This window comes from Sturnira hondurensis, unplaced genomic scaffold (genome assembly GCF_014824575.4).
Source record: "Sturnira hondurensis isolate 20B ecotype Veracruz unplaced genomic scaffold, ASM1482457v3 Scaffold0010128, whole genome shotgun sequence".
NCBI classification, from domain to species: Eukaryota; Metazoa; Chordata; class Mammalia; order Chiroptera; family Phyllostomidae; genus Sturnira; species Sturnira hondurensis.
In genome coordinates this window covers 33,478,282-33,495,117 of record NW_028082759.1, presented here as the reverse complement: position 1 = coordinate 33,495,117, position 16,836 = coordinate 33,478,282, and the positions used below count along the sequence as shown (strand labels likewise).

The window sequence follows — 16,836 nt, the reverse complement described above, 5'->3', positions numbered from 1 at the left end:
CTCATATGTGGAATGCAAAACAAAAAAGAAACAAATGAACAAACAAAATGAAACAAATGAGCAAACAAAACAAAACTCAGAGATACAGACTATAGATTGGTGGTTACCAGAGGGGGAAAGGGATGGGCAAAGGGCAAAATACTTAAAGGAGGTCAAATGTACGGGACAGAGACTAGACCTCAGGTGCTGAGCATGCCACGCTGTACACAAATATCTAGTTGTAAGGTTGTACACCTGGAATTTATATGCTAACCAATGTTACCCCAATTCAAAGAAAAAGTTAGTGTTTTTTGCAGAAGAACAATTTATTTGCCAGAGGATAGGGCTCTAATATTAAACCCCTTCCTATTTGTTTTTAACTTTTAGATATGTTACTAGTATTTTTATAAAATATGATAAATCTGACCTAAAACTGTAAAGTGATATTTTTATTTTCTCCCCACTTTCAGATGAGAAGATCTATGCTGTTGTAACAAATCCAAACAACATAAATGTTCTTAAAATAAAAAGTGAAAGTATAAAATATAAACTGAATATTTTAATTCTCTCTGTCCTAAATTCTATTTCTGCAGTGATAACTTTTAATATTTTGGTTGTATCCTTCTTTTCTATGTATATATAGACATATATTTATTTACAATTAAAAACACAAAAATCAGACCATACTAATAATTTTTCTGCAACTTACTTTTTTCCAACTTAGCGGTATATCACAAACATATTTCCAGTAGTTTCACTCATTCTTATTAATAGCATGATGGCATTCTATTATTTAATATACTATAATTTATTTATCAATACATTATTAATGAATATTTAGGTTCTTTCAAATTTTATTAGAAAAAGTGCTGCCAGAAACATCCTTGCTGTATTTCTTCACACCTTCATGTGAGAACTTTTATAGTATAAATTTTTAGACATGGATTACTGGGCAAAAATGTGCATTCACACTTTTGATACACACTGAGTTTTCACCCACTTGATATATGAAGCAGGGCCAGTCTGCAGAGTTCAGGGCAGGAACACAAACCAGGGCCCAACACTGGGGGCATTTTTCTAGCCTGTATTTTATTATGGAAGTAGCTCAACCTTGTGCATCTTGGAGTCTTCTGCAGGATAAATTCATTATCATGTTCAAACTGGTAACAGATAGGTTATGTATGGAGATGAGAAGACAAAGCTCTGGCTAGACCAACTTCTCAGCTCAGAACTATGAGAGCTGATGCTAATTCTTTAGGTGAAAATAAAAATTAATACAGTTTCATGGAAGCTTCAAACAGGGCAGACAGATCCTCTTCTGACTGAGGGCGTGGTGCAAGCTTGGTAACCCTTTCCTGAAACATTAAAAAAAGGAGTTACTCAGGGCTTTGAAAGGGCAGTTTGTAAAAGGTACTACGTTATACAAATGAACTTGGGCATAAGAAACAATGACTTGATAATAGTTGTATCTTTAAAAATCATATTTCTTGTTTGCTTCATACTAGCTGATTTGCAACTCAGAAGTTTATCAAAGTGATGCCTCTTTCACAAAAAGCTTTCTTTTTTTAAATTTCATTTTTAAGTTGTAGTTTACATTCAATAGTATTTTGTATTAGTTTCAAGTGTACAGCATAGTGGTTAGACAAGCATGTACTTTACAAAGTGGTCCTCCCAATATTTCAAGTATTCACCTGACACCATACACAGTTATAACACTATTATTGACTAAATTCCCTATGCTGTACAACTTTCAAAAGCCTATGCCTTGCCTTCTTGTCCTTGCCTTATGCCCTGGCAATAGCCTTCTTCCCAAATGTACAGAACCAAAGCAACCTTAGGAAAAACAGCTCCTATAATGACCAAACAGCATTGGTCAGCAACCTCAGCCAGTTTTGTGTGTGCAGAGAGCCCTGTCCCAGGCACAGCATGTGCAGCCAAAGGACATAGAACCAGCTGTCCCTGACTTCAAAGACTGTATATTTTGCAACTTGGACTTCAGGTAGATTCAAAAGAATTTCATTGAGACATAACTTTCAGGCTACAGGCAACAAGTGGCTCCTTTTAAAATATTAACTAAGGTTTTATCTTTGCCTTCCCAAACACATTCGGTGCCTTGCTTAATTTTCCAATGATTGCTAAATCAAGATAGCAAAGCTAGCCAGCGCATGCTTTTGCTATTTCAACTCCTGTATAATCCCTGTCTGGGACAAGGGATTAAAAGATACTATAATGACTATGTCCAAATTTCTGGGCCTAAATTAAATTAAGAAATGTAGCAGTTTGGGGGGTTCCATTTTCATGGGTCTCTCAGTCTGTTTTCTTGTGATTAGCGCTTGTTTGGGAGCACAACTTGTGGAATAGGGAAGGTCCATGAGGGCAGGGCTACGTTCATTCCATGCTCAGCACCTCCCAGAGTTCTCAGCACACAAATGGGTCCACAACAGTTATTTGTTGAATTAATGAAGATGGTGGGAGGGGGGATATTGGCATGTCAAAATTCACACATTTTCATTATCTCAGAAATGACACCCAATCACTAAGGCAAATACCTAGCAGTCACCTCTGATTCCTCTTTATCTTTCCCTACATGTCAAATCCATCGAAGTCTGTCAGACCAACCACAAAAATGAATCCCAGATCTGACTGCTTCCACTTCCCATTCCACCAGAATCCAAATCTAAGTCCCCTTCAGCCCTTTGTTCTCCTTGAAAGGACTCTTAAATTCATAACTATCGACAACTGAATCTAAAAACAAATGAAGCAAACAACTAGAACAGGAACAGAATCACAGAAATGGAGATCACATGGAAGGTTATCAGTGGGGAGGGGATGGGGGCAGAATGGAGAAAAAGGTACAGAGAACAAGAAGCATAAATGGTAGGTACAAAATAGACAGGAGACGTTAAGAATAGTATGGGAAATGGAGAAGCCAAAGAACTTATATGTACAACCCATGGACATGAACTAAGTGGCAGGGAATGCTGGAGGAATTCCGGGTAGAAGGGGACAACGGTAATAGCATAATCAATAAAATATACTTCAAAGAAAAAGTGTTTAACAAGTGTTAGATGTGGAAAACCGGAGCCCTAGTGCACTGTTGGTGGGAAAGTAAAATGGTACAGCTTCTGTGGAAAATAGTTTGGCAGTTCCTCAAAAGCTAACATAGAATTACCATGTGGTCCAACAATTCTATTCCTAGCAGACCAAAATAAATTGCAATTAGGGAGTAAAACAGGTGCTTTTAAACCAATGGTTCTTTTAAACCAATGTTCTTAGCAGCATTATATGCAATAGCCAATAGGTGGAATCAACCCAAGAGGCTATCTGCAAATAAATAAATAGGCAAAATATGGTATAGCTACAAAAGGAATATTAGTCAGCCATAAAAAGGAATGGAATTCTAAAATACTGAAGACATTATACTAAGTGAAGTAGGGCAAAAACAATAAGACAGATATTGTATAAGTCCACTTACATGAAGTACCCAACACAGGCAAATTCATAAAGACAGAAAGTAAAATAGAGGTTACCAGGAAAGTAAAATAGAGGCTGGGGAAAGGGGAGAAAGGGGACAATGGTAATGTTACTTGCCATTAAACAATAGAACGGAGCTTCAATTTGGGCTGATTAAACAGTTCTGGAAATGGACAGTGGTGATGGTTCCATAAAATTATAAATATACTTAATGGCATTAAATTAGTTAAATGCCATTAATTTTGGTTAAAACAGTTGATTTTTTTAGGTATATTTTACCACAATTGAAAACATAAACCTTGCACTGGCTGGTGTGGCTCAGTTTGCAGGTTCGATTCCTGGTCAGGGCACATGCCTGGGTCACAGGCTGGGGCCCCAGTTGGGGATGTGCAAGAGGCAACCAATCCATGTTTCTCTTGTACATCATTGATGTTTCTCTCCCTCACTTTCTCCCTCCCTTTCCCTCTCTCTAAAAATAAATAAATAAAATCTTTCAAAAAATAAAGAAAATAAGTTTTAAGAAAAGAAGAATGGATGGACAGATGGCAGAAGGAAAGGGAACAATGTTGACAAGTATGAGTAGAACCAATGTACAATCATACATCCCAGCTGATCTCTTAGAGACTAAGGAATGTTGAAAAGCCATAGCAAGACAGACACTTGTTCACGGTGACCTATGCACACCCTATGCACACCTTTGTGGCAGGGTCAAGAACTGAAGTTCAGGATTTGCTATGGCCAAAGATTTCTGTCCCATTATTCTGTTTGTTTGTTTTTATCTTTAGAGGGGAAGGGAAGGAGAGAAGGAGAGAAGTATCAATGTATGGTTGCCTTTTGTGAGTCCCCTGCTGGGAACTGGCCTGCAACCCAGGCATGTGCCCTGACTGGGAATCGAACCGCGATTGTGTGGTTCGCAGGCCCACGCTCAATCCACTGAGCTACACCAGCCAGGGCTCCATTATACTGTTGATAAAGGACTCTTACTGGATGAGCAAAGGGCCCTTAAAATGATACAGTTCATCTTTGGTGAAGTAGTTCAAGACCCTCAGAAGTACTTCAGGCCAGGCTGAACTGAGTTTCTCTTTTAGATTTCTAACCCCCAATGACTGGTTCAACAGGGGCAAGGACGTAAAGTTTGTGATATATCCTCATGCATGTCATCGATGCCAATAAAAGCTACACTCTTAAAATTAAGATGTGCTCTGTAGTGTGCTGTTATTTATAAATGTGTAAGACCAAAAGACAACTGATTAACACGGGCACTGAAATAAACCCAGACTACTACTTTTAGCACATTCATAAAATAACATCTCAGCTGGTCTGCCTGCCAGGGATTGGAAGCACTCATTTTGGTAGACAGCTCTCCTCAGTAATGAAATGTTTTGATTTGAAATGTAAATGTTTCTTTCCAGAGGTTTCAGAAATCCAGCCGGGAAGATTAATTTATTCTCGCCCACTCCCCTCGCAGCCTGGCTACGGCCGTTGGAGGCCTCTGCACACAGGACTGCTATTTGCCACTGACAGCATGAGCCGGGTGTTTGGTCAAGAATACTGGCCTGGTTGTTCCCTCCAGAGAAAACCAATCCCTCCTCTCTGAACATAAAAGAAGCTTTATCAGATGTTGACTATATGAAACAACCTTTTTTGCAGGAGTAAGTAGATCCCCTTCACTACCTTAAATCCTGCAGATACTAATAAGTGAAGATTAGTGCGCTGCATACGTAAGTTCTAAAGTTGCTAGAGCACTCCTGGGAAATGTTTACTGCTGCCCAACAAAAAACCCATAGTCCTTCATTGGCAAGACAAGCTTATTTCTAAGATTCCTTCTAAAGTCCTATGAATATACCTCTCTCTTTTTTCTACATGTATATCTATATATCTGTATGTCTATTTATATATCTCTCTCTCTCTGTATATATCACATATATGACATTGACTCCAAATGTGACAGTTAATTCAAATTAACTGTGTTTCTAACATAATCAAGAGAAAATAGGCAGCATACCTGTTGGGACAGCCTGAGGGAGTTCTATTCTATAAACAGGACCAGTATTCTAAAGATTCAATCTATCTTGCATCTTTTGTGAAACAAAGAAATTAGTTTTGTCTAATTAAGGTTTTGCTATCTGTATTTCCCAGTATGACATGTATGCTGTGGTATTCAGAATGAAACCTATTCAACTTGCTATTTTAGTGGATGGTCTCAAATGTTAATCTGGAATAGCTTCTGAAAGCGGAAGTCTGGGTACAGCAGAATTAAAACAGTAAACACTTGTCAATGTGTCCTGATGGCTGGAAGATGCATTGCCACCAGCAATTATATGGCAAAAAAAATCATACAGTTTCACCTGAAAATCATGGATACCATTCATAGAGGTTGACGAACACATATTCCTGAACACTTTCCTGGGCTATAGAAGCAGAACTTTTTGGAGGACCCTTTGCAGAATGACATTATAATTAGGAGCATACTATAAGAGCCAGAGCTACATCAAAATTGTGATGCCGTTTGGTCTCTGGTGTCCCTGGACAGGCTTTTATCACTCCTTGTCATGGGTTGATCCTATTAAATCTAAGAAAACTTCTCAAAAAGTTACCACCATTCACCCATTAAGCTCACCTAGACAGCAGGTTTAGGAGGGGAGGGCTGCAGGTATGTGTTCATTTAACATGTTTACTAGCCCATGCTAGATACAATAGAGGATGGATGACCAGAAGAGACAGGTTTCAGCCTTATTACAGCCAAATTTACAGTCTAGTAGATTTGGATGGAAAAACTGGGATGGTCATATTTTTTGGTCATTTAGTCCCTGGGACTTGTGGGTTAGGACCTAGAGTTTGTAAGTTAGCCTAGGAGCTTTGCTACACTTTCAGACTCCTCTTTTTCACATTCATTTATATTTTTAGATGCAATAGAGTCCACTTAGACTGATCTTCAGTCTAAATCAGGGAAACTTATGACCCATGGGCCATGTTTGGTTTGTACATTGGGATACCAGGGAAATCAACACAAATACTCAGAGTGTGGATTTTGCTTGAAAACTGAAAGTTCTACCAACACTAGGATCTGAATTTCTACTTGAAGATAATAAATTTTAGCTGAAAAGAGGCTTACCCAATGAAATGAGCCATGTGCTTTCCAGTTCACCAAAGTCCCCACCACTCACTACTGCCTTAAATTACTTTGTTCATTGCTGTTACCGTCTTGGCTCCTGTGGACAGGAGTAAACCCAAACAAATATCTTATCTGAGCTGAGGTCTTCAACACTCTAAGTATTTGTTAAGTGAGGATGAAGCTAGTGTCAAGCCCTTGCTTAATTGAGCAGGACGCTGTGTGAGTGGATATTCCAGCTGTTAACTCTGTTCAAAATTCAGGGGTAGATGTGTGAATATCTTTGGGCAGACATGCCTTATCTTCATGTCCTCATAATGTTTAAGTGCTCTTGCCTTTCCCATTCTGGACAGGAGGACTAAGTGAGCACTCAGCATGGTGAGCCTAGTGTGTTCCACACACTGAGTACTCATGGCTCTGGCTCTCTATTTTAAGGTTTTGACCTGTTAGGATCTGATGCTATAGCACCAGGGTACCTGATCCTACACGGAAGAGACGTCCGATGAAGAACAAACTCTCTTCCTGAGAACCTCCAGAGGGGAAACTCGGCATCTATTATGGTTCCTCTACCAAATACAGGGTGGCAGCTCAGTTTAAGTTCTTTAGCAACATGTAGCCCTGGCTGGTATGGCTCAGTGGACTGAGTGCCAGCATGCGGACCAAAGGGTCACCAGTTCAGTTCCCAGTCAGGGGACATGCTTGGGTTGCAGGCCAGATATCTATTTGGAGGGTGTGCAAGAGGATACCATACAGTGATATTTCTCTCCCTCTTTTCCTCCCTCCTCTCCCCTTTCTCTAAAAGTAAACAAATATTTAAAAAAATAAAAAATGAATTCTTTAGCAACATTTAAATAAGTGAAATAAGACCCAAAGTGACACAGATACGTATGCTATATTTTTCATGTGTATATGTATAAAATATATAATCTCCCAAATATGTTAAAAAGTGATTTTGTGGTAGTCATAAACACCATGTCTATTCTTCACAAAACTGTAGGAATCTGTAATTCTTTATGAGGGAAAACAGTTTTAGTGGCTCTTTTGTAGCAGCTTCATATAGTTTTATAGGGAACTCCAAAAAGAGGAGAAATGGAGAAAAGGGAAATTTCGCCATACCTCAATATAACTATGGTTGGTTTTGCCTTGAATTTTTATAAAGGCTCCTTTGAGTTATATCATAAAAGTTTCACACATGCCACAGTTTTATGGAGGAATATAAAGGTGAGGGAGCCGAGGCCCCATCCCCCTGGGGAAGGGGGGGATCTGCCCGCTGGTGGGGAGGAGACCTGAGAGCCACGGGAGGACCCTCGGTTTGCAGTTCCCGCATCAAGCGCCGAGTGGACAACATCTTTCCTGCAGCTTCTAGAAGGAAGTGAGGATGCACTGCGTCTCTTACCTGGGGCAGCGTTCCTTTCACTAACGCAGGGATATCAACCTTGGAGTAACCAATGGCAGCTAGGCCATCATCCACATTCAGATCGAATAAGAGTTTCCGGAGTGTGTCGGCTAAAACAAGCCCAGCATCTGCGATCCTGGCAGTGCGGGTGTCAGCTCCTAGGAGACACAAAGCGCTGACTGTAGACCGAGGAGGAAGCTGGCCCTAGGTGTAATTCAGTCCCACGATAGCTGATATATAACCTACTGCTGGCTCCCTCACACGGAGCACAAGGGCACCAATGTGTCTCCACCTGGAGGTTGGCCCAGCGGGCAGTGCCACGGAAGACAGATGGGCCCGGCCAGCACAGAGAAGTTGCTGGGGCGGCTAACCTGGCTCTCACCTTTCCAAAGGGCTGCTCACCCTTTGTGGGGTGGGAGGACAAGGAACAGAGCCAAGAAAAGAGGCACCGGAAGGAGACCAAGAAAGAACGCTGGTGTTTGGATGAGGAAGAAGGAGCATTTGTGGAAGAAAACACAGCTTATGTAACTTTCAAGGCTTGCAATTTGCTGACATCTAGAGGTTTTACACGTTCAATGTCTTTTCTCATAAGCAACATCTAAGGAAAAGACAAACCCTTTGCAAAAACACTTTGTGAGACAAGGATATATATAAGCACAAAAACTCCAACACTAACTGCCAAAAAAGGAAGAAAATGACACAAATGGATTATGTATAAGTAGGCAAGGAAGCATTTCCTCCCTATAAAAGTTTTTATTTTGGACTTTGTTACCAAGGGGCAAAGCAGGTTTCTCTAAATAAATACTACAGAACTAGTCAGGCAGAACCAAGAACGTGGAGACTCTCAGAAAACAGTGTTTAATATGTAGATGATGACATTGGTGAAAGGAGAGAAGGTTGCTAAGGGTTGGAGATTTGAAGGACAGAATTTTAGACATGATTAATGATTAATACACAAAATTATAGAGACATCAACCTGGAAGAGCCAAGGGGTTCCACCCTCAGGAAAGGTGGCAGCAAAAGTTCCCAGATGAAGGGAACAGATCCCAAAGCCTTGGCACCCCTCACCCCATCTATTCTAGTTGAATGCATTCACTGCCCGAAAGTGGAGCAATTTACAGGTGGAATGTAGCGTTAGTTACTACCCCACTTCCTCTGCTGCCATCCAAGTCCACTTTTTCTGTATTGTTCAAAAGGAGACTAGAATGCAGTTCACCTCCACACTGAAGCACATTATTAAATCAGTTTTAACCTCTTGGTCTTCTAGGACAGTGGGAACTGTTTTAGTAATCCAGGAAAGGATAGATAGAACCAGATACAGGGCTAGCTGGTGGAGCAGCTGGAGGGAGCATAAACCTTGCCTGACAAGACCAGTCTAAGTTATGTAGCGCAGCTAAAACATGGAGTAGGTAGAGACGCAACATGCGATATGAGTTACGAGATTTCTATTTTCTTGGATTGCTGCCATAACACACCATCAAACGTCTGGGGTTTCCTATGAAGTGTTTTAGAGAAAAGGGTAGGGTAAAGAAAGAGAATACATTGGTACAAAGCTATGAAAATCTAAGATTACTTAGGGAATCGCAATATTAATGGCTAAGTGTAGAATTAATATTAAACAAAATTTCTGATACAAGAAGAATTGGTGGGTTCTTCCTGCCTTGTTTTTGTCTAACAGAGAAATTGCTTTTTTCAGTAATTCTGTTGGTTGTCTAGAATGTTAGCTGCAAGTTCTCTCAGCTTTTCCTATTTATCATCCATTTAGCCTACTATGTGGGCTCCTGCCTATTTACATACACTGTTTGCATATTAGCAAAGGCATCTGAGTCCCAACAAATGGGTGAACACTGTCCCTAGTATCAAAGGGAAAAGGAACAGATGATCCTTGGTAAAGTGGGCCCACATTTCCGACAGCACTTGCTCGAAAAGCAGGCTCTCAGCATCGTTCCTCTGCCCCCGAACTTCTTTTGTGACATTCCCAGCCCAGCACTGGAACTCAGCAAAAAGCACAAAGGTCAGCACGTCAGAGAGAAGCTAGAGTGAAGCGGCCCCGCGGAAGGATGTCTGTGGTCATTCCCACTTTCTTGGAAATCCCTCTCCAACAGCTGGTGCTAGGGGAGCATGATGAAGTTTTCTTCTTAGCCTTTCCCTTCCTACCCTAAATACAAGTAGAGGAATAAAATGTCTGGAAAGTTATGAAAAAATACTCATCTACTTAAAAGAGTTCTCATTTTAGAAAAATACCAAAATTTTACTTAACTAAGCTTTCCTGGGTATATTTTTTCTCGTTAGCATCTTATCATAGACATTACTTATTCTACAGAGCAGCAAGATATTCTTCTCTGGTGATCTTTTTAGAAGGTTCCCAATTGTTTAGACTCTCTACAATTGGGAATTAAATTCATTTCATTATCTATTAAACACACTAACAGCCATTTATAACATTTTGCAGTATTTACAGTTTCATTTCCTTGGAGATAAAAAGTGGAAATATGGTTATTCTAAACTTAAGTGATATTTGGTTCCATTTCATTGGTAACAAGCTCTTAGATATGCAAACTTAAAGAATTTTAATGCTAGTTGGGACCTGGAGCAGGTCACTGACAAGTTATTATTAAACTATCTCAAAGCAACATTTTTTTAGTATTACTTTTTATGGTTTATTTTCAGAAGCAACCCCAGGAAATGCTCCCCCTATGTGGGTCAGAGAATTATGAGTAATGGTTCATACCCAGTATTTCTGCAGTCTCCAGGTGCCGCTCAGGAAACATCTGCGCTGTGAAAGTGAACACGGCTGGGGAGGTCAGCACCACAGACAGGCCATGGGGCTGCAGAGAAAGAGAACAGGGGACGGATTGGGCAAGCTGGTCTTCCACCTGCATGTTAGATATTAAATTACTTTGCCCTGTGCTCCAAGCAATCAAGAATTGGCAAAAAAAAATTATAGCAATTACAAGGAATGTAAGGTTTAATCAAAGAAATTATGATGATTTTACCACCAATGGGTGATCCACATTATAATCCTTTGCTTTATATGTCTTCACTAAGCCTGAAATTGGGTAAGACATTCCATGGCTAGAAAAGAAAGAAAGTCTTTATGTTGACATGCAGGTATCAGAAATTCAAGTCAATGCAAAGATCTCTTATGGGAGAGCCCTTCACAGCCTCACAAGTTACACATTCTGTTTTCTTTGCTATAAGGATATATTATTATGCACTTGATATTTGGTGTTATTCATAACAAAAGCTCTGAAATGTTTAAATTCAAATGCTCATAAAACTGTATGCCATTAAAATGTATCGATGCAGAAGATTCCCTCCAAATACATTGGTTAATCTTATAATCTTGAAGAATTTGAGAATTCACTTTGAAGTTTCTTTAATAAGTTTCGGGGCATGCGTTTTCCATCGTGCTCTGCAATACTTGGGCGGTGCGCTCCCGTGCAAGCTGACAGTGCTGGTGGGGGTTTTATGAAGCAGGATGGGCTGCATTGGACATGCAGGCTTCACCTGCCAGCCCTCTGTACCACCAATAACTGATACAGCCTTCTGAACGTCACGTACTAATGGAGTCGAATCATAAATGACTATTCTAACCTGAAAGACTTTCAAGAAATGGCTTTTCATTTGTGGGAGTCTGGGGAGAGGGTGAAGTTTGCTTTACTGGAAAACCTTTTTATAGCCTCTTGAATTCTTAATGAATAAATAGGATAATATTATAGTTTAACAGATGACTCAAAATACAGATTGTGAGAAGTTAATAAAGTTACAATTAATATATTAAAAATAAAATGTTTTATAATAGTAAAATGGTCTGTAGGTCAGTTAATATGGGTTATTGGATAGCTTTGCACTTATTCACCAAGAGATTTACATTTCACAGAAAATGAAATTTTTGGTGAACTATATAATTATCTATTCCCCTCAAAAAAGGTTACCTTTGCCTATCATCTTTCATGAGGCAGAAAGCTTTGGTTCCCCTGCTTTGTTGGATATTTTTCAGTGTGTTTTACTTTTCCAGGCTCAAGAGTATTCAGAAAATTATCATTGAGTGTGTTTTCACGATATGAAAGAGTTCATGCAGATTTCAAAGGTACCTTTCCAATGACAGCCAATATTTTAGTTTGTTTCTCTTATTTTAATAGTTATATATGTTCTTTGTAAAGACATTAATATAATCCATAATCCTCTTTCCTCAAAATAACTATTATAGAATTATTTCCTCCTCCTCTTCTTTTGCATATCTTTAATATATGATCCTACTGTGCACTCAGTTTTAAACAATGCTTTTGTTACTTAATATTCTTTGTAAACATTTTCCCATATCATTTTATATTCTTCTAAAACATTATTTTTAAATTTTATTATCATTTTGATTTAGAGAGAGGGGAAGGGAGGGTTAGAGAGAGGGGGAGAAACATCGATGTGACAGAGAAACGTCCATCAGTTGCTTTCTGTATGTGTCCTGACATGGGACTGAACCTGCACCCCAGGCATGTGCCCCAACCAGAAATAACCAGTGCCCTTTTGGGTTGCAGGACAATACCTAACCAAATCACACCAGCTGTGGCCTAAAACATTATTTTTAATAGCCTTATTTTATTCTTTAAGTACTGCTCTTTAGTGAACCATTCCCAAACTGTAGGAAATTTAGGGTATTTCCAAATTTTTCAGTTATAAATAACACTTAGGTGATTATCCTTATTAAAAAAACACTTTGGTCATATGATTATTTTTTTAGGATACATTTCTAGAAGTAATATTAGTGGGACGAAGGGTAAATACATTTTTCAGACTTTGGTAGATTTTGTTTACCTGCTTTTTGGGAAGAGTGATAATCGGTGTGCTTCTAAGCAGAAGATTTGGGGTGGCCATTTATTTTATTGTTCCCTCCTTAGCAAAGGCCTATTCTCAATCCTCAGTGTTCACTGGTATCAATTTTAAGGCAATATATCAATACAGTTCTGATTAAGCAGGTTAATTCTGGGCTAATGGCAAAGATTCTGATCTCTCTTTTTGTGAGAGATTAGAACAAAATATCTATATTTTGTGGATTTTTAAAAAAATTTTATTTATTTATCTTTAGAGGGGAAGGGAAGGAGAGGAGAGAAATATCAATGTGTGGTTCTCAAGTCAATGGAATGGACCAAAAGGAAGAACAAAACATCGAACCAGAAAGGAATGAAGAAATGAGAATTCAAAAAAATGAGGAGAGGCTTAGGAACCTCCAGGACATCTTTAAACGTTCCAACATCTGGATTATAGGGGTACCAGAAGGGGGAAAGAAACAGCCACGAGTGGAACACTTATTTGAACAAATAATAAAGGAGAACTTCCCCAGTCTGGCAAAGGAAATAGACTTCCAGGAAATCCAGGAAGCTCAGAGAGTCCCAAAGAAGTTGGACCCAAGAAGGAACACACCAAGGCACATCATAATTACATTAGCCAAGATTAAAATGAAGGAGAGAATCCTAGAAGCAGCAAGAGATAAGGGGACAGTCACCTACAAAGGAGTACCCATCAGACTGTCAGCAGATTTCTCAAAAGAGACCTTACAGGCAAGAAGGGGCTGGAAAGAAGTATTCCAAGTCATGAAATCCAAAGACCTACAGCCAAGATTGCTTTATCCAGCAAAACTTTCATTTAGAATGGAAGGACAGATAAAGTGCTTCTCAGATAAGGTCAAGTTCAAGGAGTTCATCATCACCAAGCCCTTATTATATGAAATGCTAAAGGGACTTATATAAGAAAAAGAAGATGAAAAATATGAACAGTGAAAGGACAGCAAACTCACAGTTATTAACAACCACACCTAAAACAAAAGCAAACCAAGAGGACAGCTAGATCAGGAGTGGAACCATAGAAATGAAGAACACATGGAGGGTTAGCAACAGGGGAGTGGGAGGAGGAGAAGGGGGGAGAAGGTACAGAAAATAGCATAGAGGGTAGGTAGAAAATAGATAGGGGGGAGGGCAAGAATTGTAGGGGAAATATAGAATCTAAAGAACTTGAGACACGTGGTTATAAACTAAGGGGGAGAGAATGGTGGGGGAGGGGGTGTGCAGGGTGGAGGGGAATGAAGGGGGGGAATAGAAAAACTGTAATGGTATAATCAATAAAATATATATTAAAAAATATATGCCCGGATGCTAAGTTAAATTATCTTCTTTCTATAACATGCTGAAATCTTAACACCTGTCATAAGTTACAAACATTAAAAAAATTAAAAAGCCATAGCTTAGGTGAAGAAATAAAACCTTAAATTTGCTCACCACAGATGAACACCAGCATTTCCAAAGCCAATGCCAGCAAAAGCACTTGCCAAGTGCATATTGGACCTTGCTTCTAAATCATCAGGATTTCTGACAGCTCTGTGGATGATATAAATATCTAACAATAACACATCAACATTGGCATTTCCTACTGAATAAAGAGCCGCCTTAGGGAAAAATCTGGAAAAAAAGAAAGGCTATTTGGTAGGAAGAAAAATTAGGCAACTTATTCAAACGACATCTTGTCTTCTAAAGGAAAACTGAGGGTAAACATTTTCTCATCAATGGTTCCAGCAGAGGCATAATAAATACGTTGTCAGGCTGCTCATGTGATAAAAGTGCCAGGGGAAGCAGAGCACTGACCCTTGGATTGTGAGAGCTGCTCTAGCAAAGTGCCCTGAGACTCATTCTTCTTCTTCATTTGTCAATGACCTTGACTGCAGCTGTGAATGGCCTTAGAGTAAACATACACTCAGAATGCACAGGGCCCAGACGGGTTTACTGGAATGACTCCCTGTCGCCTCCGGCTACCTGCAGACTACACGCAGCCCGCCCAGCCATCTTTCTTTCTGTGACACTGCCCCAGTCGGACCCACTGGAGGTTTCTTATGTTATCTGTGGAAACTGCACATGTTATTTTAATCTTTATTATTGTGGAAGTGGGATGTTATTGTAGGACCAGCTTTTGCTTGCTCTATTTGTCCCCAGTGCCACTTTGGAAAAGCAAATCCTCAAAGGCCCCTTTCAGAAGCGGCTCAGCCTTCCTGCACACACTGTGTGGAAACCCTGCCCTAGGGAGGAAGCCTGAGACTGGCAAGCACACCACTTCTCACTTGCTTGAGATTTGCCTGGAGTTAAGGGTTCCTGCTATGAAATAAGAGTGCCCTGGCCTTTTCCCCCTTTCATTTGAAATGGCTGAGTGTTTGAGTCTCCTTTCCAAACCCCGGAGTTTGCTCTGTGTTCCCCAAATAACAAGATGAAAGAGTCGATGATGGAGTTTCAGCCTTTCCTCTGTCCACTGCTACTCTGCCAAACCTTCTGCTCCTGCCAGAACACACTGGCTGACAGTTATCTGTATCCGCTTCTACCAAATCAAATGCTTCCGTGCTCCCCAGTGGTCCCCACAAGCCTGAAATAGTTTGGTGTCCCTTCCCCTGGCTCTGCCACAAATGCAGTCTAGTCTCCTCTTCAGGGTAGCTTCCAGCTCTGGGCCAGAGGAGGCACCATGCTCACATCAAGGCCTAACTTGCCACGTTCTTTCCCTCCTTTATAAGTAAATACAGAAGTGAGTCCGACTTTGTGGATGTCTTCATGTCTCGGGGATCAGCTTTCACCTCTAAGTATATATTTGCTCACCCCGGGGCCTATTATGGCTATGTCATTCATAAATCTTGCATAACCTTTTAGGAAGCCTTTTATATCTCCTGGGACAGACAACTCCACACATCTAATTCTTAAATACGCCTCATCTGAGTATGCCTTTGCCCAGGGTTCAGATGGGCATAGCCAACATCTGCCTCTGTGGTTCTCTTGGTAGGCAAATCTGAAAGGACATCTCCCCTCATCCTAGCTTTGGTTTGGGGGTTTCAGGGAATAAACCTTGTGTCTGCCTCTTTCATAAATTAGAGGCTTCTATTTTGCTCCCTTTTAGTCTTTGCCTTTTTAAACTGAAGGACCTAGTTTTCACCTGTCATCACATGTCCCCCCACTGTCCCCCTTCACGCTCCCAGAAGTTTGCTGATGTTTCTCTAAATCCACGGACTGACCTTTTGGTGAAGAGACTTACTCTAGACACATCAGGATCGGGCATGCTACTTTTATGTAAGGGTGGAATGTGGTTTTTCTCTTCTATTTTTATCCCTCTGGGTGGCATACCTCTTTAGATACTTAGCGACGATCCGCAAGGCGTGGACTGCCCAGATGTCACTGATTGGGTTGCTGCCCTGGTAGGCTGGCCGAACGATGGGATTTGAAGGGCAGGGGCTCCGCATGTGGTAGGGAAGGGCCGTGTAGGACTCCAGGGCATGGCTAACAAGAAGTATTTAAGATACACAGATTGAAAGTGCGGTCTTCCTCCTTCCCAACATTAGGATTACAAATGCATTCACTCCCCTGTGGGTGTGCTATGTGGCACTGATAACCACAATACATTCCACTGGTCAACTCTTGCCCACAATAGTCATTGTTTGTTATAGAAATTAATATAGTGAAGCTTACATTAACAGCACTGCAGTTTTTCGATCCCTTCTAGTGCAAACAAATATTTACCATGTTGAATTTTTAAACATTTAAGTCATGAAGGAAAGCACTGAATCTAAAAAAATTATTTCCTCCTAAAGCATATTTACTATTTTATACTTTGCATTAATCAAATGCTATACTACACAAGTAGGGTCATAATTACACTAGCCTCCCATTACGAGTACACGGAGGGAGTGAGAACACTGACCCTGGGGGCCCCTGCCAGGGTGTAAATCCTCCCACTGGATCCTCCCACTGTGGGCTGGGGTTGGGGGGTTGTCACCACCTCCCTGTGATTTCAACATGGATAAACAATGCAACATTTTCCTGAGCTACTGTTGAGTTGAGTTGACGTATGTAAA

General features: G+C 40.3%; 1 protein-coding gene across 4 annotated transcripts in view; it reads right to left on the bottom strand.

Moving 5' to 3' along the window:
- Positions 1-815: 815 nt before the first annotated feature.
- ADHFE1 (alcohol dehydrogenase iron containing 1) overlaps positions 816-16,836 on the bottom strand; it is a 34,636-nt gene continuing 18,615 nt past the window's right edge. For all 4 annotated transcript variants that reach the window (XM_037058649.1, XM_037058652.1, XM_037058650.1 and 1 more), the window contains 6 exons: positions 16,109-16,261; positions 14,234-14,332; positions 10,958-11,036; positions 10,693-10,789; positions 7,962-8,119; positions 816-1,334 (listed from right to left, as the gene is read on the bottom strand). In XM_037058649.1, the coding sequence (XP_036914544.1) occupies positions 1,251-1,334; positions 7,962-8,119; positions 10,693-10,789; positions 10,958-11,036; positions 14,234-14,332; positions 16,109-16,261 (670 nt within the window). In that variant the 3' untranslated portion in view covers positions 816-1,250. The remainder of the gene's footprint in view (positions 1,335-7,961; positions 8,120-10,692; positions 10,790-10,957; positions 11,037-14,233; positions 14,333-16,108; positions 16,262-16,836) is intronic.